Source organism: Oenanthe melanoleuca, chromosome 4, assembly GCF_029582105.1.
Source record: "Oenanthe melanoleuca isolate GR-GAL-2019-014 chromosome 4, OMel1.0, whole genome shotgun sequence".
NCBI classification, from domain to species: Eukaryota; Metazoa; Chordata; class Aves; order Passeriformes; family Muscicapidae; genus Oenanthe; species Oenanthe melanoleuca.
Window position 1 is genome coordinate 46,874,478 of NC_079337.1, and position 22,020 is coordinate 46,896,497.

Below are 22,020 nucleotides of genomic sequence, written 5' to 3' on the forward strand. Positions count from 1 at the left end.
CCGCGGCTCGGCGGGGCGGGGCGGTCCCGCAGCCCCTCGGGCCGGGGGTGCCGGGGGTGCTCCCGCCCGGCCGCTCGCCTGCCCCGCGGGGGGAGCCGGGGGCGGCGGCGCCCCGCCAGCGCCCGCCCCCGCGCCCCGCTGCCATTAGCAGCGATTACCCCAAACACTCGCCGCTCGCCGCCCGTCTCCCTCCAGGCATTGGCGCGGCCGCCTGTCAATCAGGCCGGCGCCCCGCCGCGCCGGGGCTCCGCCGTGCCACAGAGACGAGCCGAGCGGCGGCAGACACAGCCCGGAGCGGGGCCGCGCCGCGCCGGGGGAGGCGGCGGAGGATGGAGGAGGAGATGCAGCCGGCGGAGGAGGGGCCCAGCACCCCCAAAATCTACAAGCAGCGGGGTCCCTACAGCGTCCTGAAGACCTTCCCCGGGAAGCGGGCGGCGCTGGCCAAGCGCTACGAGAGACCCACCATGGTGGAGGTGCCCCGCGGGCGCGGAGCGGGGCAGCCCTTCCCGCACGCCGCCGAGCCGCTGCCCTACGCCCCGCACGGCCCGTTCCCCGGCGCGCCCGCCCGCCCCGCCGCTGCCCCCGCCGCTGCCCACGGCCACCCGCGCCCGCCGCTGCCGGCCCCGAGCTCCGCGGGCCGCTACGGCCCCTGCCCGCCCGCGGCGGGGGGCGGCGGCGCGGAGCTGAGCGCAGGTACCGCAACTCCTCTGGCTCCTCCGCGCAACTTCGCGGGGCACTTTGCGGCGGGCGGGAGCGGCCGGGGCTGCGGGCCGGGGCTGCGGGCCGCCCCCCAGACGGGCACCCCTCTCCGGGCGGCGGGCGAAGGGCGCGATGCCCGCGGGTCCCCGCGCTCGGGGCTGCCTGCGAGGGGGACGGGGCGGGCGGGCGCGTCCGGCGGGCGGCAGCGCTGAACTTCCCGGGCGGGCGGGGCCGCTGCCGGGCCGGGGGTCGCGGTGGGCAGGGGCTGTGCCGGGGCTGTGCCCGCAGCCGCGCAGGACTGGCCGGGCAGCGGCTCCGGCCGGTGCGCACCTGCGGGAGGAGGAGGGAGCCGCCGCCGCCGCCGCTGCTGCCGGCGGGGCCGGGCGGACGGGGGGAGCCCCGCTCCGCTCAGCCCCGCTCCGCTCAGCCCCGCTCCGCTCCGCCGGGGAGGGCGGCAGGCTGGGGCCGGCTGCCGGAGGAGCTGCTGGTAATGGAGAGGCTGCTGATAGAGAGGTGGTGATTTTAACAGAAAGAAAATAGATCGGCTGCTTGCCTGCACCGTTTTCGTAAGATGCAGTGACAAACAGGAGATCAAATTTATTTTTTTTTTTCTTTAAAGGTGTAAGATACCGAGATGCTGAACGCATATCTTTCCTCTAGTGATGGCTTGGAGTTAAAAACCACGTAGATCTTGATATGCAACCTAAATTTGGCATCAGGAAATGGGAAATTGCATCTTTAAGCAGAGTACAATCAAAAATGAATTACAATAAATCCTATATAATTGCATAGGTCATTCTCTTTAATGAGATTTTATTAACCTGACTGTCAAGCTTTTGAGTCAGGCAGATATTTTATCTTCTTCAACTGATAAAAGTGTCAGCTATAAACCACCATATAAATATTCATAAATCTACACATCTGTGGCAGCCTATCAGCATCATTCTTTTGGACATTAAAAGCATTCTAATTACTTTCTGTCTAGCAGAGCTGAAATGCTGCCTGTTATAGTATGTGCTTGGCAGGCATGATTGCTTTTGTTTGCCATCACAAATAGCAGCATCCTATTTTATATACTGATGGTCCAGAATATATTCAGGGTTTGACTGAACAGGATGAATATTATGAAGCACCATCTGGTTTTGATAACATCGGGTATATTAACTCATCTGTTAATTTTTGACACATCATTGATTTATTTATTTAGAAAAATTGGATCCTGTTTTGGTATGTTGCTGTTTGCCTTTGTAACAAATGTGATGACATTTCCTTACTAAACAGGGAGATATGCCACTTAATAGGATCTATGGCTGTGTTTTAATGCCTGTTTTTGCTCAGAAGGAGCCTTGTACTGGATGAATTTAGCTTGTCTTGTTACAAATAATTAAAGTACTTTACCAAAAAAGTTTAACACTTGAATAGATTAGCCAGAGAATTCAGATCTCTGGGGCATAGTTCTGTGATCTGTGCAGAAGGTCATCTTTCTTCATGAAATTGCTTCTTATAGGAAATGCCCAAATGGTGGTATTTAAGTATTCTTTGTGGCCCACAATCAAAACACTGATGATAAATGTGACACCTGCATTTCTTTGCAGAAGCAGATTATGCCATGGAAAACATTCAGCTGTCTAGTAGATGATGTATGAGGCCATATTCACAGCAAAGCCCTCTGGGCTTTGATGAGCAGAAGTTTGGACTTCCTTTTTCCTGAGTAGGTTGTACTAACCAGGCACTAGAGCAGGCTTCAGAACTTGTCTCTGACTTAGTTCTATGATAAAGAGATCATGAAGGAGCTGCCATTTGTGCACCAAAGTTCTTTAAAGTCCTTGTGCCTTCAACTGCCCATTCAGGCTTTCCTTTAGGTTCCAGTATGGGTCCAGCTCACCCTTTGCTCAGGTTGCAGTGTCAAGAGAAACAGAGCAGGAGAAAACAAACTAGAAACTTGCTGCAATGTGTGTACAAGTGGTATTTTGCACAAGCTATTATCAGAGGCTGAGTTGTTACCAGAGGTGGCCCACGAGGTTGGTAAGGGCACTGGAGCACCTGAGAGGCTGAGAAGGTGGGGGCTGTTCAGCCTGGGTCAGAGAAGGCTGGGTGGGGACCTCATAGCATCCTTCCAGTGTCTTAGGAGAGCCCACAGGGAAGCTGCAGAGGGACCCTTCAAGAGGAACTGAAGGGACAGGACAAGGAGTAGTGGGTTCAAACTGAAAGATGGGATGTTTAGGTTAGATATTCGGAAAAAAATCTTTGCTGTGAGGCTGATGAGGCACTGGAACAGGCTGCCCAGAGAAACTGTGGATGCCCCATCCCTGACAGTGTTTAAGGCCAGGTGGGATGGGTCTTTGGGTAACCTGGTCTAGTGGAAGGTATCTCTGCCCACAGCAGGGGGTTTGGAACTAGATGAACTTTAAGTATCTTTCAAACCCAAAACACTCTGTGGTTCTGTAAAGCAATAGGCAAAGTTTAGATCTCCTGGGTGTTTTAATCCAGAGGTTTGCTGAGCTATGTGCCCATCCTTCCTGCTTGTTGATGGAATAACACCATGCACCTTGTTCTTGGGAGCTGTAGCACCACTAAGATGAGCAGGAAGCTAGCTGGGACCCCAGTGCTGTATGTATGTGAAGAAGTCCCATTGTCCAGAAGCTTGAAGGTCCTCTTAACTGATGTGTGAGCCAGTTTAATAGCACAGGCTGTCTCTGGGGAAGTGGAGTTGGGGTTTGCCCCTGGACAGTGAGACCATCTGCATGTTCTCCATGCACAGCTGCCCTGTACATTGGCTGACACCTGTGGGATCTCTGGGCTCCCCACAGCAGCAAGGGGACAGGCCCAGAACACCCCTTAGCCAGAAGTTCATCTCAAGTGTTGTAGGGAGGGACAGATCATCCCCTTAGTGGGTGTCCATCTGCATTTGCATGTTCCACAAGGCACTCATCATCCATGATGTGTAGAGTTTTCCCACTTAGTTTATCCTCAGCACTTGGCAGGTGCTTACTTGAATAAAGGGTTAGAGTGCTGTAGGGCAGTTTTGTAGGGACACCCATTTCCTAAGTTCAGTTTCAGATATACCCCTCTTTTTGCTGATACCTCTTCATTTGTGCAGGCAACAGTGAGCAAACAGTCAGTAAATCACCACTCCTGGGATGCCTAACTCTGTGCCAGCAACTTAAACACTTAATGCAGTTGATTCTTAAACATCAGGCATGACATTTCTGGCCCCTTGGGATTCACAGCTCCAAGTTTGTTTTTCAAAGGGCCACCTCAAATACAGTGACAACTAAAAATGCTTCCATATTTTTGCAGCTTTTTGTAATGGTTGGAAATCTTCCCCAGAGTAACCAGATTTTCCCTCAGTTGCTGTCTAAGAGACCACTCTCACCTCCAGACTCCAGCAGAATTGCAGAAAGATAGACTAGGGAAAGGAGGAAAAGCAGGATTTCTCCACCCAGTGCCATGGTGAAGAAAAATCTAGCTTGAGATCCCATCATGCAAGGAAAGATCCTGCATAAGGAATGTCATCTTACAATGAGAAATGTGAAGCTGCACTGCAACACAGTCCTTCTTCTGTAAAACATCAATTCTTCATTAACCTATCCAGATTCTTTTCCTGATATGAAAACAATGTGTATCTCTGTCTTTGGTAGTATGTACATTGAACATAATCCATAATCCAACAAAGAAAGTCCTTTTCCTTAGGAAAGCATGATGTAGACCCTACAGGTCAGCTTAAAATTTAGTGTGGGCTTTCATGGAAAGCAGAAGGAGAAGAGCAGAGCTGGTAACACCTGTTAGCAGTGCCAAAAACATGGCATATTTAAAATTACCAGTTAATAAAGCTCTGTTATGACCAGAGAGAAAAACAGTTTGTTCTGTGAAAAGGAAAGATGAAGATCAGTGTTTTGACCTTACCTTAGAAATTACAAATCCTTGTCTGGAAGTAGATCTCTCAGATGAGTACTGAGATGGCCAGACACTTGTAGTCTTAATCCACTGGACTGTCTAAATGATCTTCATGAAAAATGCCCAAGAAAACGTAGGAGGTGTCAAATGCTCTCAATTTTGTAACCTAAGCACAGATCCTTGCAGCAACAGTCATATATAAAAATATACTGACAAAGTCTGTATGCTTGGATAAAGGCCAGTTTGAGGGGTACAAGGCTGCTGCCCCAGGGTCTCAATAGAGATATTATAATAAACAAATCAAGAAATACAAATAATCAGGTGAGAGGGCTGAGTCACTGCAAGGTGAAGAGTGAGATGATTGAAATTGCTAAGGAACCTGAACGTCACAATCTTGCTGAAAATTAAATACCAATGAATACATTCCCTGCAGGGAAGAATGTATGGTATTCAGACCCACTCAATACTTATAGAGATGACTTTTTAAACCAGCTGCCCAAGAATACAAAGGAGACTATGGAAAAGCCACAACCTGAATCCAGAGCCACTGAGCCCCAACACAATGCTTATTAATAAAGCTGTCTGATCTCAAAGTATTGAAAAGATTCTTAGGTGTGGGAAAAGCTGGAGTTATACCTGCCAAATTTTCCAGATGTGTTGTCTGATGCAGTGGTGTAAGTTATCAGATCCAGTTTCAGACATTTGCTCATACTAAACACTGTTTTCAGTCTGGCAGTTGAATAGCTAAGAACCTCCCCTGAAAAGATGAAAAGATGAATGCTGTATCTGGGAGCTGGTACCTGATTTGCCATATGATAGTATGTTCTGGTTGCTTGCAGGCTCAAACAATCTAGTTAGGAATACTTATGCATTTAGCAATTTAATCCTGTTCTCTTGGCACTTTATGGGTCTTATCCAGCAAGTCCACCTCCAGGCAAACGTGTAGTTAAAGTCAATAGAAGTTCTGTAAGACTAAAGACTCTGGGGTCTGAGACATTAGAATTACATGGTTGGTGAGCAAGGTAATAAGGAAAAGGAATATCACAATAAGACTTTAATAAACTGCTTACACTGTTTTAGTCCAGTGCAGTGGTTTCAATAGAATCCTACTTTCATAGAAAATACATATATTATATTAAATCAATTAAGAATCATAGATTGGTGTTTATTCAGTAGTAATCACATAAAAACAACTTTTTGTCATTCCTTAAGTGATTAGACATTGCACAGTGCTTGCATTTCTAATTATAGTCAGTCTGTAAAGGCTGAAATCACAGTTTCTACAATATATGCTAAATGGGTAAGATCTTTTCTCCATCATAAGAAATAACTGTGGTTATCATTCTCATTTAGGGTTGTTCAGACTGTGGGTGTGTGCACCATTACTGGTGTAGAAATCTCTTCAAAGCAGAACCTACTTCAGGACAGAGACAGATATATCCAGAATATGTGCTGAGAGCATCTCTCACTATTGCTGTCCAGCAGTACCCAGAAAAAAAAAAGATTTGTGCATCTCTGGGTTAGCCTTTCAAACAAGCCCTGCTTTGTCATGGCTCATTTTTGTATCTTTGAGTATGGGCTGAAGTTAAGAAAAAAACCAGTAATTGCTGCTGTTGTGCCTTTGTAGTAGATCTGATGCTGAAAATTAATCAATAATATAATTTCTGTATAAAATTTCTGTTCCATTTTAAACCATTATCACAGTGAATGTGCCTAGTGCATTACATTTTAAAACTAATAATTAATTTACTCTTTACTGATATTAATATGTATTTTGGTATTCTTCAAAACTAGTAATTTGAATGTCAGGTTACTTTTTGCTGTTTTTAAAATAAACCATAATATTAGAGTAACATCTTTTATAAGAGTCCAATCCCTTTTCAGATGTTTCATTCATATCTTGTCCCCATGCAACAAGGATACGCAAAGAATATGTAACTGTTTTGTGAACAGGGACAATAATGATTAAAATACAAACAGTATAGATGACTTCAGGTCTGGAATCAGATTATAGGATTAAAATGAATGAAAAAACCATTCTGTAGTAGGATTGCAAAGTTACAGTCAATATCATCCTAGTAATTTTAAAGGGGAAATGTGAAAAGAAGGCAAAGGAAGCATATCTTGGGGTTGTTAGTGATGCCTGAATTTCTTGGTTTCCTTTTGGTTTATCAGGTCTATCTGGAAAGCTGCCACATCACCAGGATTCTGTTCTTTTAATTCATATTACATCTGCTGTGTTATTTTGCAGTTGCATTGATTGTAAGGGTTAAAGACAGCTGGCCTTAGGTTCATGTAGAAAAGAGAAGGAGAGGCAGTGGGTAATGGATGCTGCAGAGCACCTGGCACCTTGCAAAGGGGGCAGCAGTGCCTGTGCATTTCTGCCCTTTGCAGTTCATAGTGTGGACAGGGGGTGCTGCATAATGCTTTGGATCAAAGATGTGTTGGAGAAATCTGCCCTCCCTAGTCTGAACTCGCCTGCAGGAGTGGGATGCAGCTCATAAACACAGGAGGCTGATGGTGAGGATGCTTGAAGTGGTCTTAGGTCACTCCAGTCCTTCCCATGGGCAATCCCTGCATGTCCCAGGCAGCCTCATGACCCTGCTTGGGCTTGCTCTGCCCACCTCAGTTCCTGTTCTTTCATTTAAGTCCTCAGGAGATCACACCCTCGGGTTTTGTGCCAGGGAGGTCTCCTGGCTGCACTGAGACTGAAAGTATTTGTATGCTGCTTCAGCCCTGCCCTCTTTGCAGAGATCTGGAGGATGGTACAAATGCAAATGAGTGTTGTTTCAAATATTCTTCAGGCCAGCTGTACTGACCTCAGTGTAAAGTAGATTTTCCACCAGACAGTGTTTCCTCTGGATCTTGAAGAATGCTGTGAAAAGTGTCACCTCTTCAAGGCCTGAATTCTGAAAATTTCTGTTCTTTATGTATTAAGGGTGTGATGAAGCTACTGATGAAGCTGTGGTAAATGAAGGTCTGGGGTGCTTAGTCTCATGTATGTGTAGCAGCTTGCCTTTTCAAAAGTAAATGCGTTTGTCACTTTCTAAAAGTCAAGCCTGCCTGAGAAGTGCTCTCCAAAATTGGCAGCACTTTAACCCACCCGTCTTTTTTTCTTATGCAAAATGCTAGTTACATCTGTTTAGATACCTAGAGGAACTTAGCTTTGAATACAGTAAAAAAAAAAATAAATTAAAAGGCACTATTTTTACTGGGGAGCCCAACAGGACATAGCATAAATATTTTAGTCATTTTCTGTCCAGGTCCAGGAAGTATTACAGCAGCTTGAGCTGTACATGAGACACTGCAGAAATGAGCTATCCTGCTCTGTAGGTTTAGCTTGTAGCTGCTATTGCTCCCTGAGACATGGCACCTCCTGTCATGAGGCAGAGCTGACTAGGTGCAGCGTGGCATCCCTCTCCTGCTTCCAGAGCTGAGCTGCTGAAACTGCTGCACAACCCTATGCAGAGTTTCCTGATTGTAAGCAGAGCATCTTGAAGAACTCTGCTCTCCACTGTGCTGTACTGGGCTGCCCACAAACCTGTAGGATGCCTTTGCTTGATTTAAGAGGAGGGGTTTGTGCTTATCACTCTGAGTAGTTCCTGGACATATCTGGAACCTAGAGCAACAGGAATAGAAGCAAAATCCATAGAATTGAGGGTCAGTTGTGTGGAGTGTCCTGTGCCCAATGTCAAACTAGTGCATCAAAGACAAAAAGGAGAAAAAACAAAACTTGAAAGACTTGTTGGAGAGGAGCTGGGCATAGGACAAAGGTATGGTGCAACGTCCTACAAATATGTACAGATAATGCCCTCCAGCAGCTTGAAATAGGCTTTGAGGGCAGTACTTACTTGAACTTGTAACAAATTGAATGTAATTTGTGTTTTCTTCCCCATTTTCCTGACTTAATCCCTCTGAAAGAAGATGTCAGTAAGCAGTGTCTATCATCACAATGCATTTCTGATTAACAGCAAGGGCACAAGGGCACTCTCAAAATAGAAACAGAGTCAGGATTGTTTTAAATCACAGTGTTGCAGAAGTATTAAAGCAGAAGCCATAATTTTAATGTGTTCAGAAATAAAATGCATGCTACTGTAAACAGTTGTGTACATACATCTAGCTTCTACTGCCTGCCATAACCTTTTGCATTAGGTTTCTGTGATTCATCTTTTCTTTTGTTGCAGAGAGTCGAATGATTCTGGATGCCTTTGCTCAACAGTGCAGCCGGGTTCTAAGCCTCTTAAATTGTGGTGGAAAACTACTGGACAACAATCACTCTCAGTCCATGATTTCTTGTATAAAGCAGGAAAACCCAAATTATAGTGAAAGACAAGAGCAATGTCAGCTCGGGAAAATGGTCCATAGTCAGACATCAGACATTTTAGACATAGAGATGCAGTATATGCAAAAGAAACAACAAACCTCAGCCTTTCTGAGAGTTTTTACTGATTCCCTTCAGAACTATTTGCTTTCTGGGAGCTTCCCTTCTCAGAACACCTCATCAATAAATGATTTTAGCCATTTGGCAGATGTGGATCCACTTTCAGCCTCTCCAGTACACACTTTAGGTGGATGGACATCTCCAGCAACATCAGAATCTCATGGCCATCCATCATCTTCTACGCTTCCAGAGGAGGAAGAGGAGGAAGAGGAAGAAGGTTACTGCCCTCGGTGTCAAGAGCTAGAGCAGGAGGTAATTTCATTGCAACAAGAAAATGAAGAGCTTCGTAGGAAGTTGGAGAGCATTCCAGGTAAATAATCTCCTGCCATGTAATGTTGCCATTCACTGATAAGAATAGTGTAGGTAATAGTTTATTTCAAGTTCTAGTAAGTTTTAAAGATTGCAGTCATAGTAATCAAACACTGGAATTTGTCTCCAGCCAAAATTCCTATAGCTGTGCCCAGTGGAAAATTACCTGCTGATACTCATCTCTGTGAATATTGAGTCATACACTAGTAAGGTGTGTTCAGGTGGGGATGTACTTGTGTACTTGTAATCCCAAATTTCAAATATCAGGTGGTTTGTTATAGCAATTTTAAACATATGCTTTCATAACTCTTTATCTGTCTTGTTCTTTAAGTGACATTACAGCTTATGAACCTAATTCCCTTTTGGACCTCCTTCTTTTGGTTACTTAAGGAAACTATTCAAAGTTATATCCATAGTTTTACCTGAAATAATTTTGGCTTTTACCTTGAGCAGTTTCTCTTAAAATGCTGCTAGCTTTATAAGAAGCATTAATACATTTCTCTTCCCATTGATCTTCAAATAAATCTGAAAAAACAAACAAAAACACAAACAAACAAACAAACAAGAACTTTTCCAGTTCAGCAATACCTAGAAGCCACTGAGAGAGAGAAAGAAATCAAATAGGAACCTCTTCTGTGAAAAGCTTCTCTTGCTCTTAAACTTGGACTTCTCACTGTTCAGGTGAGTCAAGATACATGAAGAGTGATATGGGATAAGAACAAAGTATCTTGGACCTGTATTTTCTAAACTTTCAGCACAGGCAAAAATACACCTCAAATAGTAATACGAAAAGCAAATTGCAATTTAGCAAAGAAAGAAGCATATGATGCACTTTTGACATGTATAAACTCTAGGGAACTGCACCTTTTTTACCTGAATTTGAAGTGCTATGGATAGATCCATGGAAAGTTAATTGAACTGATCTCTGACTGGCAGAAAAAACATGTATAGTACTGCATGAGCTGCAAGAGATTAAATACTTCAGAGATGCTAACTATGCAGAAAGTATGGAGGCAGTAACCAGCTACTGCCCATCATGTAGAGGCAGTTGCAAAATCTGATCGAAATGCAAGCAGTAGTCTTCATAATTCTTCTCACCAGCTATCAGGGATGTACTGTGCATTATTTATATCACATCATGTTTTTCTTTTGTGCATTGGTCCATAGGGATACTGGCAAATCCCATAAGCATCATTGTTCAGTGCAAAGAAAACCCAAAATTTAGAGTAACTCCCTCCAAACCCCTTTAAAATTTAGAGTAACCCCTCCTCCCAAAAATATAGTTACCACAACTCGTGCACTCTCACTGGTTTCAGAAGTGGTTGGTACATCATCTGGTTCTGCATGACAAAGGGAATTGTGTGGACTTCAACTCCTGTTGAGTCCTACCTTCAGGGGTAAGACCAGAAATTATCCTGTAGGGTCTGTAATCTGCCTGCAGCTTTCATTCAGTCACCTGTACTGAACACAGTAACTTTTTTTGGCTTTCACTAAAGCATAACTTGTATTTGACTCAAGTAGTATTTCATAAGGGCTCCAGTCTGGTGAGCAGTGGCTGTGTCTCTTACCTGACACTTGGTTCCAGTGCTTAATTACACTAGAACCAAGTGAAAATATGTGCCTTGTTCCCTGCCTGACTACCTGCAATCAGCTTTTAGCCATTGACTTTTATGCTTTGCTCCACTAAGTGAGGTGCTCTAGAGGTCTTGGTACTTCTTCTGATTGAAGGTACTTACAGACTGAAAGCTGGCTTAATTTCCATTTTAAATAAACGAAGCAAACAGTACTGTTTGAAACTCCTCAAATTACTTGAATCCTTCTTTGCAGTTTTTTTCTCCCCTTCTGCTAACTTCTTTAAAATCTGGGCACTGGAAATGCATGCAATATGTTCCTGTGAGCCTGATCAAAGGTGAATAGGCTCTTCTCTTGCACCCATGGTTTCCCTGGTGGATTGTGCAGCTGAGCTTCTCCTTCTGTGCACATTTCTTCCTAGACGTACACTCTTATTTATGTTCATTTACTAAGTGTTGATTGCTCTGACTGTCCCACTGTTGGTTGACTTGTCAATTTCTATATTATACAGAATTTTTGTAATTGTTTTTAAATTAACTTTGTGGTCCTGGTTAGAAATGTTGAATAGTATTGAAGGTGCTGTTAGTCCTTGTTGGGCCTTTCTAGAAACATATCTATTAGGGCTGATTCCTGCAATGACAAATACTGGAGATGTCAGTGGCAAGTTCCTAATATATATATATGGTCTAGTCTGCTGGTGTTGAGTGTTGCTGCTTTTGCAATCAGCTAACTCATGGTAGTAAGTTCCATGCCCTTCAGGAGTGTAGGCATCTTACATAGTTCAGCCCAACTTTTTAAGCAAATCTACATGCTTATCATAGAATGACAATCAGGTTAGTCTGGCAAGATCTACTTTCCATAAGACTATTTTGACTGGAATTAATTATATTCATATTCTTTAGTTCTTTGTCATTTGAATACCATTGTGATTGCCTGTATTTTGCTAGGATTAATGCTGGGTTAAGCAGCAAGTATTTACCTGGGTCATCATACTTACCCTTCATCTCCCTTTAAAAGTGATAAACATGCATAATTATAGTCATATTACACCCTCCAGGAGTCATGAAACTCCTTGTTAACTGTGTACCAAAGGAAGCTGACAAACATTAGAAATGTGCAAGAAGGTAGGACTTCATCTGCCTTTATAAAATAATCATCAGATACATCTGCTGCTTTCTGGTGACATATCCAAGTAGATCTGAAATGACCCATGTATTTGGAGAAGTGTTAAGAGGCACAGAAGCTCCCCCAGATTTTGCTGCATGGTAGGACAGAGATCCTCAGGCAATCTCACAGCCACCACTGAGCAAAGTTAATCAGAAATCAACTAAAGGCAATGTCTAAGTATTTTTGTCTCTAGTGTTCATTTTGCTCCTGTGAGCTACTACTGAAAAGGCTGGCAGAAATTTTTCTGTGACTTGAGAAATGCCCAGCTCTACATGTAAACAGGAGCTTGTTTCTGTGCCTTTTTTGGTTTTAGTTTTTGCCCATCAATATGGGGGTTCTTTCTGACTCTGTCGGGTAATTCTCTAATAAGCAAAGCAGCTAATAGTTAAAAAGGTTATTTATTACAAAGCACATCTTATTACAAAGCACATCAGTCTCAGAAGTACACAGACAAGCAATAGCAAAAAGCAATGGCAAAGCAGCTAGCAATAAGCAATGAGCAATAAGCCAATGGCTAGAAGCCCTGGCAAAAGCCAATAGCTAAAAGCAGCAGCTCCCTATACATAGTCTTACATAGGATTTTTCCAACAAGCTAAGAAGCAAGCTCAGACCACCACTCTTTAACCTATTAGAATTCTAGTTTCTTAGCACCAGGTTACATATAACACTGTGCATAGAATCTATCTTGTTCTATCTAAGAAATGTAAGCAATATTCTTACTATAACTCTGTTATGTCTAAGCACTGTCTACAACTGTGGTCTTGGAGCCTCTACTGAAGATATCAGTATGTGTGCAACCTTCACTAGAACACTCACTGCTATTGTGGCATTTGGAACCTTTTACTTACTAAAAACATCAGAACTCACTCTAAGACTTACTCAGTCTTCCTGAAGAATTCAGAGAGACCCCTGCCTCACTGACTCCAGCATATCCAGATGTTGCATGCCTCAGGAGGGAGACAGAAAGCCCTCTGCAGAGTGTCAGTGTTGTCTGCCACCATCTATCACATCAAAGTAGTCTCAGAGCACAAACTTTCTTCCCTGCAGGTTCATGCACATTGTGCAGGCCATCTGATGAGGAAAGGTGATGAGTGAGGTGGAGGCAGCCAAGGCCACAGCTAGATGGGTGTGAAGGTTACCACACTCTCCATCCAGCCACTGAAAGAGCAGGGTTTTTATGCAGTGGTGTCTCTTGTAATCCTTGTGGGATGCAGCTGTTCCAGAGGTGCTGGATGGGGCTGGCAGGGGCCCTGTGGGGCAGTGGCAGTGTGCACCATGCCCTCCCCACAGTCACCAAGGCTCCCACTAGCAGCTCTGCCAGCAGGATATGAAAGCACCAACCCCTCCCTTCTGCTCTATAATATGAATCATTTTATCCTTCTCCTGAAATACTTTGCATTTCTTTTTTTTGCTTTCCATATGCAAAAGCCCTTTTAAAATCCATGAGAGTTTGCAATCTAAAAATAGTTGCTGCTATACATCTCTGCCTCTAGCTTTGCAAAGCAAGGCTCACAAAGAGACTACCACGAAAAAGAGTGTTTCCTCTGCAGATGCAAAGGCAATGACACTTTTTTCTTTTTTAACAAATATTACAGAAGACATATCCTCCTGTAGCTTTTGGACACAGAAAATAAGATTTTTCCTTTTTCAGGACTCTGCCCTGCTGTTGTAGAAGTCCTGCAGTTCTGTAGGATCTTTTTGCCTGTAGCCTAGCATCACTTTTTGGCAGATCACCAATGGAGAGAAACGATTACATGGATAAAATATCCTATATATTTTGGTTGCTGGATGGGTAGATTTTTTTCTCAAAAACCCCTCTTTGATTTGACTGAAACAATTCTTAAATTTGTGTTAAAGCTTAATTGTTCCAGCTGTAGAATAAATGAAGAAAAATTTGTTTATCAGTGCTTAGGGTTTAAAGCAGTGCAACTTCCTTCAACTTGTCTGGTTTCCCCAATTTATTTTTTTTTTAAGAGCAAAATATTAACCAAACATTTTCAGTTTTCAGTTCAACTGAACAGAAGAGAAACATTTTCATTCAGTGTGTTATCTTGTCTTCTTTTGAAAAATAATTGAAGTTTAGGTAATTCCTGGAAGGAGTTTGGCAAACTTATCATTGGCTCTTTAAGGTTTTGAGAGCATTAAGAACAAAACAAAATAATCCATCCACATGAGAAGAAATGGTTCTCCTAGTTTCTTTGTATAGAAATTACTGTGGTAGTGAATTTAAAGACATATTTGTGGAGCTTCATACAAGATGTGGATTTTAACCATGAGGATATTAAACAGTTCTTCAATATTACCAGCATGATTTTCTCACACTTTTTTACCTGAAAGGGAGAAAATATTTCCAGGTGATTAAAGCAAAGATCTATAGTCATGAGTTAGGGTTTCCCTCCTGGTGCTCTCAGCTTTGCTGCGTGGTTTTGGATAAACCAGTCTGAAAGTAGTGAAAAGGTATGAATTAGTAACTAAATGGAGCAGTGTGATAAATACAATGATTATTCTTACTTTGTTAGCTCAGCACAAAAAATACTCCAGCAAATAGCAGAGGGATGGGGAAGGAAAATCCCCTCAAATGTTGAGTCCTGGTCACCTATAGAGACTGGATTCATGGTGGCTGGAAGAAGCCAAAGCAAAGTGGGATTTGCAGGTAGAGTTAAAATCAATGTAATTGAAAAAGTCAGACAAGTTTTCCAGGAGGTGTTGTATGCCCAAGGCTTGACTCTTCTTCCTACTATTGGATGATCTAATAAAAGATATTACTTTTCCCTACAAATCCTGTCTCCTTTATCCTTTCAGAGCCTCATGTTTCCAAAGAGCCTGCCACAGCCACAATACAGACAAAGCAGCCATCAAGGGTTGTGATGAACACTTTGTCATGTCGTTTTTCTTTTTGTCCTTTTTCTTGATGTTCACATTTAACCACTTCTTTGGTTTCCCTTGATGTTCTGGATGTTTTGGTCTGATCTGTGGCCTTGTTCTGCTGTTCAGCTTCAAAGTGTGAAGTTACTGTGAGAAGAGGGAGCCTCGAGCACGGTCAGCCAGTGCTTGGCACAAGAACCCTTTGAATTTGTAGCACAGCTTTGCTTGCTGCTGGGGGTGACAGCTTTGCTAAACCAACCTGAGTACAAAAACTTATTGAAACATGTAATTGCAGCAGACCAGGGCTTGCTTTGTCTGTTTTCTCTGTGTTTCTGGATACAAACCCACAAGAATTTGGGAGATCAGGTTTCTCAGTTGGTTGAGAAACTGGAGCTGCTGGGAGTTTTGTCAAGGATGAACTCCCAGGTCTCAACTTTGGTTTGGCCTTTGCAAGTAAACATTTGATTTTTAGTGACACAAGCTGCTGTCCCTTCTCACAGGGGACTTCTTGGTTTCCCTGTTAGTTACCAGCAGTAGAAATGTGTAGTAGAGGATGTCCCTTCCAAAGGGAAGACTTCACTGCTGAATGGGATCACAAGAAGAGGCTCCAGCTAATGAGTAGAATTGAGGGAGCACAGACAAAAATAAAAGCCACAAGAGCATGTGGCAGCATCACTTAAATCAGATGCACAGCTGCCTTGTTTTACCTCTTTTAATCTGTTGTTTATGCAGAGGTGTACATCCCAGGGGCATATGGGAGGGGAACATTCTTTTTTCTGGAAGAAATCTATTGCAAAAGAAAATTAAAAGCACAGTGGCTTTTCAGATGCAGATTTATAGAAATTGAATTATTTGCCTGGAAAACACAGCTGAGAAGGATTTTTAAAGCAATGGGATATTTGCTTTAATTTTTCTCCCTTCCCTGTTTTCAGCTGGCATGTAGGTCAGTTTAGGAAATCTTTAACACCCTCCTACACGTTGTGTCAATTCTTTTGATTCCTGCTGTATGCTTTCACTACAAATGGGTGCTGGTTTTATTTTACCATCCAGTCACAAATATCCAATTCTGCAGGGTCTTGAGCACTGAGATCAGTTCCTCCCCCATCTCTCCTTGCCCCTTGCTGTTTTGCTGGCTCATCACACCCCAAACAAGTTGCCTCCATGGACCATCCATGCAGTTTTTGCTGGCTTTTGGCAGACTGTTGAAATTAATGACTGTATGAGCTGAAATAATCCAAGCCGTGCACACTTGTCCAAATCTCAGGCAGCAAAGGCATCTCCATTAATGTTATAAGAAATTCACACAGCCCTGTGGTTCGTCAGCACGTTCCCTGTCATTTGTCACATCTTTTTGACAGTGGAGCATCAATTTGGAAATGCCCTGCAATGAACTCGGAGGAAGCGTCGCTCAAGGGCGAGTGAAGGAGGGGACAGTGAGTGCTGAGCCAGCCTCAGCCAGCAGCCTGAGTGGGGTGGGAGTAGATGTACACCCTTCCCAGTTCTCCTCCTCACTGGTGAGCCAGAGCTAAATGGTCTTGAGTGCCAAGGGACTCATCTTCTACAGAGCACCAAGAGGAATACTGGCCAGTGTCAGCTACAGAGCACAAAATCTTATTAATGAGAGAATAACCACATTTCTCACTGCCTGTTGATGGGGCTGAGGCCACTGCAGAGAGACAGGCAGCCAAACTGGGAGTGAGCCATCCCTTCTCACTGGGAGTGTCTGATGGAGGAGAGGTTGGAGACAGACTTTATTTACCTTGGAGATGTGCTGTGTTTACAGCAAGCCCAAGCATCTCTTCACAGTGCTGTGCTTTGGCAATATAAACAGCCCTGGAATGTTTTACACAGGAGGCTGCATTTTTGGGAGGAAAAATGAGAGTTCTTCTGACAGATACCAATGTAAGTGATTGTGTCCCATAATATAATGAGAAAAACCCCAGCTCAGACCAATAGTGGAGGTGTTTTTGGTTCTTCATGGTAATTTGCAGACAATTATTGGAGGCATAAGTTTAAAAAGAAAGAAATAGAGAGGGTGATAATTGGGAAACATTAAAAACACGTTACTGAAGGCCCCAAAAGACTATCTAGGAGGAAAAATATAATGTTGGCTATAAAACCAACCAGTTTAGAGAGAAAGTAAAGGAACAGTTAGAAACATAACAAATAGATTTGATGGGAAGTTAATAGTGATGTGTAAAAATCAGTTGGATCAGTGCTAAATTAATAATTACAATTAAATCTGGAGCAGTGTCTAGAGAAGGCTTCCTTCCCTTGGCAAAATAAAGGAAAAATATGACATCCTAACAGTATTGGACCATAATCAGATGGAAATAGATTTTATCAATAATATGGAATTGTTCATTGGGTATTTCTGTTCTCATACTTGTGAAGGGTAACATGAAGCAGTCAATCCAATATGATGATGATGGTGAGCAGGTAGAGATATTTTCCATTTCCATTCTAGCTCTGGGTGTTGTCACACATTCATCAGCAGCTTCATGTGGGACTGCAGCCTCAGCTGCCTCCCTGTGCTGGGACAGCTGAAGAGCAGTAGCTGCTTGGGCACCCCAGCTTTTCACCCCTAAGTGCACATCAACTCCTTACCAAAAGCTCTAGGCAGCTGCTACCAAAGGGTCATGTTTTCAAAACCATGTGGTTTGGACAACTCACTTCAGGAGCTAAACCAAACATGAAAAAATACATTTTTTCTTTATGCTTTGTGATATTTTGGATGCTTCAGAAGACTGAAAGATGGAAATAGTGTCTGATTTTTTTTTTTTTTTAAGGACATGAGATGTCCACCTGATGGTGGTTTCATTGGCCTGATCTTGAGCCCAGACAAACTAATTAAACTAATTGCACAGCTGATGCCAGCTTCAATTAATAGAGTGCTAAAGCAGAATAATGGCCTTAGTAGCAGGCAACATCTTGCCAAATTATGGTTTTGATGAGATTAAAAGTTTTGTTGATGAGTATTGCAGATATTCAGGGTGTTACATAACATTATATTACAAAACATGATTTAAAAATACAAATATATTTGTATTCTGGAAATTCGGGAAAACTGCCATGATGCAGTTGAATTTCTGGATGATTTTTTTTTTTTTTTTTTGTGAAACTGTTCACAGCTCATGTTTTTAATGCTTTAATACATGACACAGGGACTTTCTGCCTGGGTATTGATGCACAGCATGGCCAAAAGTCTCCTCTGCTGTACAGACATGTGAGTAGGTGTAGGGACTCTGCTTTCAGGTTCATGTTCCTGCATCCCTGGGAGATCACTACCTGAGTTCTGCTGTGTTTCACCCACTGATGCTGCCTATTGCAAGGAGGATTTAATCCAGGGAGTTGCTGTGCTGTGTGGCAGCTCAGGGTGAGAGATCACAGCCTGGATTTTGTCATTGGCACAGTGCATGACCACCACAATCAGTGTTCAACTATTTATCAGAAATTAGGATTCTTTGTGAAGAAAGCTGTGACAAGCTGTGCTGAATAAGCACTTGTTACAACATACAGATACCTAGAATAACAACAAAGTCTTAAATTTATGATCAATAACAGCAAATACCTGCTCACTTCCTGTATGTGTCCTGGCTGACATCTGAGCCTTCCCTGGCACACCAGGTTCCCTGTTTCCCCCTCCTCCTTGCCCTTCAGCAAAGACCTTGCCCTTCATTCTCTGCAGGCCAGGCTACTTTGCCATCTCCAGTGTCCATTCTGAGATGCTGGCACTTTCAGAAAGCAAAGGCTGTGGGAACTTCTTCCCTAATGGGTAGGAAAATTACTGCCTCCCCACAGGCTTTCTGCTAAATCATAACAAGTGTTATCTCAATGTTGGTATCTCTCCCACTACTTACAGTAAGAACAAATCCCTCTTGGTGATGTCCTGATAGTGGGTACCTGCATGAGCATCCAGAGTATCAGCCCTTGATACTATGATCTTGTTAACCCTGTAGAGACCACATCAAAGATAAACAAAATAAATAAACTAGTAGACTTAAATAATTATTCATCTTCTCAGCTGGGAGCCCCAGGCTCTTACAAAAAGTTACCTTTCCTGAAGGGTTTGGAGGAAACAGTTCTCAGCAAAGAGAATATCTTCAGAGCCATTAGAGGGATGCAGCAGCAGAACCAAAGCTTTGACTCCACCTCATGCTGCCCCCTTTGTGGTTTCTTCTAGGCTTCAGTTAATATGGCAGCCCAAAAAGTCTGGATTTGAAAGTAGCACCTGGTGTTTGAAAGGCTGAGGTTATTTGTAGCAGCAGCAAACTCTCTGTGTCATGGCTTTAAAGTCAGAAGTGATCAGCATCCTCCAGTCACTACAATGGTAAAAAAATCATATAATGTTGTGCTCAAAACATAACTGCTTTTGGGAGGACAGGAGTTTTTATAAGGTTTAGCCTGCTTTTAATACTTTCATGTTTCTCATTGGTAATGAGGAGGCATTTTAGCAGCAGCACAGAGTTAAAGCAGAGCTGTACTTCATCTGCTGGGGACACAACAGGTTAAGTAATTTCCTGTTGTCTTCTCCCTTGAGCCCCATCCCCTTGGAAGAACATAGGTAAACACTTCCTTGGATAGCCTGCAGTGAGATTACTTAGTGTGTGAAAAAGCAGAAGCAGGAGTAAGTACACTGGTGGGTTGTCTTTGCAGAGAAGTCAATGTGGGGTGCAGTAACAGGAATTTATTCATCATATCAGGCACTTTACATGACTTCTGGAATATGCAGTCTGCTGGATGTAGTTCCTCTTATCCCACAGTGAAGGGTCTGTTTTGCACAGAGTAATGTTGTTCTGCACAAAATACCATAAATCCTACCTTCAGACATTCTCAGATATTTCAGTGCTTGCTTTCAGATTGCCAGCTTAAGACAAAGCTCAGAACACCACATTTTTCAGGTGTAAAGAAATAATAAAATGTCAAGAAATAGTAATTAAAAAAAAAATTCTTCTGAGTTATGAGCTGAAGCTATGGTTAAATCTGAATACTTTACAAAAACAACCCATACAAAATGTGAGTCATAGGGTACCTTAAAAACTATGCATATTTAGTCCTGCACAAGTCATTGTAATGTTGGATTAATATCTGTTTAATTCTCCTATGGTGTTTCAAGCTCAGGAGAAAAGAGCTGTATTTCAAAAATACTCCAGAGTTAATCAGGGATGTGGCAGCATCTGCTTAAGAGACACCCATAATTGAATCATCCCTAATTAACCTATCACCTCAACAGAAGGGAATTGGATGTTGGTACCACTACTGAAATGGATGAGGTGATGGGCATGGAAAGGGGGGAGGATGAGGGCAAAGGGAAGTAAAACAATTTGCTAACACCTCATTTTGTGACAAATTTGGGAGGAGGGGAAAGAGTAGAAATTAAAGTATATGAGTCACTGAATCTCTTTAGTATATTTAATCAGACTGTATGTAGTTTGAAAAACATTTGAGCATATTTGCATGTTAATCTATGCATTGTTAAGATTCAATAAATGTTTTCTCCTTTGTATGGTTTGGGATTTTTGCAGTATTTACAGATGTTTTTTTTTCTTATTATCATTATTGCTGACCTAATTTGTATTTGTAGTAATTATAATTTCAGGAAAAAACCCTTTGAAAACTAGTGGCCAAAAAATAAAAATAATTTCAGAGATCTCAATATAGGAAATACAACACTTGTATATTTATTAAATGAAATATCTGCACAAATTAAAATGAGAAGTATTTCCTATTTGAAGTAAATCTCACAGACTTAGAAAATGCTTAAATTAATATTGTTGTTCTATTTTTTGCTTTATAGCTAATATACAGTAATTGCAATTTGTTCCCTGCAGTGCCCTGCCAGACAGTTTTAGATTATTTGAAGACTGTTCTTCAGCATCACAACCAGCTTATGGTACCACAGCCAACAGACCATCCAACTGAGGTAGTGTACAGTGAGAACAAACTACATCTCTTCATGCTTGATAATTCATTACAAAAAAGTTATAAAGCAGTAACATTTAGTAGTAACATTTAGTAGTAAAAAATAGGTTAAAAACTGAAATCCAAAGTACAGTAATCCCCAAATGGAGGAAACACATCATTAGTATAATCTAGAACTGCTTCACTGGGCAGCACCTAGCTGCACACCAGGTGTGCTTGTCTTGCATTGTGTAGTTTTTCTCTCTTTCTTCAGAAATGCCACATTTGTGGGTAGAATTTAGGCTAGGGCTAGCCTGGTGACAGCTGTGGCTGGACTGAGAGTGACTGTAGAATTTAGGCTAGGGCTAGCCTGGTGACAGCTGTGGCTGGGTGACTGAGAGGGGCTGCAGCAGTTCAGGGTGTGTATCACTCTGCTCCTCCATTCACTTTTATCTGTACAAATTGATATATACATATTTATATTTATCACTAACTGTTATCATTCAAGTATATTCCAAGGATTCATTTGTCTTTTTTGAATGTTCTTTTGCTTAACTAAAATTTTCAAGTACTGTAAAAACTTGTAAAGTCTCACAAGAAAGAGCTTGTCATAATGTGAGAAAATTTTTTATTCAATTAAACACACAAATATTAAGCTTTTATTCATAAATTTTATCATGTACAAATACAAGCAGAGATATGTTTGTATTTTGGTTCTTCCTTCAGAGTCTGCTGTTTCATTTCTGGGAGGTTTTATGTTTGTTTTAGTTTAATGTCTGGACACACCAAACCATATCATATATTTACTGAGAATGTTTTGCCCAGAAGTGCTTTACTTTCCAAGGAAGCTGTAGCAGCAATCCAGTAATTGTTTAACAGAGTAGCATAACACTATATCATGCCTTGGAGAAGAATGAGGAAAAATATCCTACATTTCAGAGGGAACAAGGGAGAAGTGTGATAAAATTGAGGCTGAGGAGTTACACAAAATTTATTACCCTCTCCTCAGTTAATAGCAATGTGAGCTCTCATGAAATCTAGATGCTGGGCCTTTCTGCACCCTCTTTTCATCAGTGCTATGTGTATAAGCACAGAATAGCTTCTAGGACAGCTTGCTGCTTAGCAAAGCCACACATGAGCATCTGTCCTTAATGCACATGAGCAAGCCT

The 22,020-nt window shown here is 42.4% G+C and overlaps 1 protein-coding gene across 1 annotated transcript in view; it reads left to right on the forward strand.

Annotated features, from left to right (window-relative positions):
* Positions 1-329: 329 nt before the first annotated feature.
* Positions 330-22,020, forward strand: part of BEND4 (BEN domain containing 4) — a 30,837-nt gene continuing 9,146 nt past the window's right edge. The window contains exons 1-3 of the mRNA XM_056489671.1: positions 330-693; positions 8,781-9,347; positions 20,782-20,873. Coding sequence (XP_056345646.1) covers positions 330-693; positions 8,781-9,347; positions 20,782-20,873 — 1,023 coding nt within the window. The remainder of the gene's footprint in view (positions 694-8,780; positions 9,348-20,781; positions 20,874-22,020) is intronic.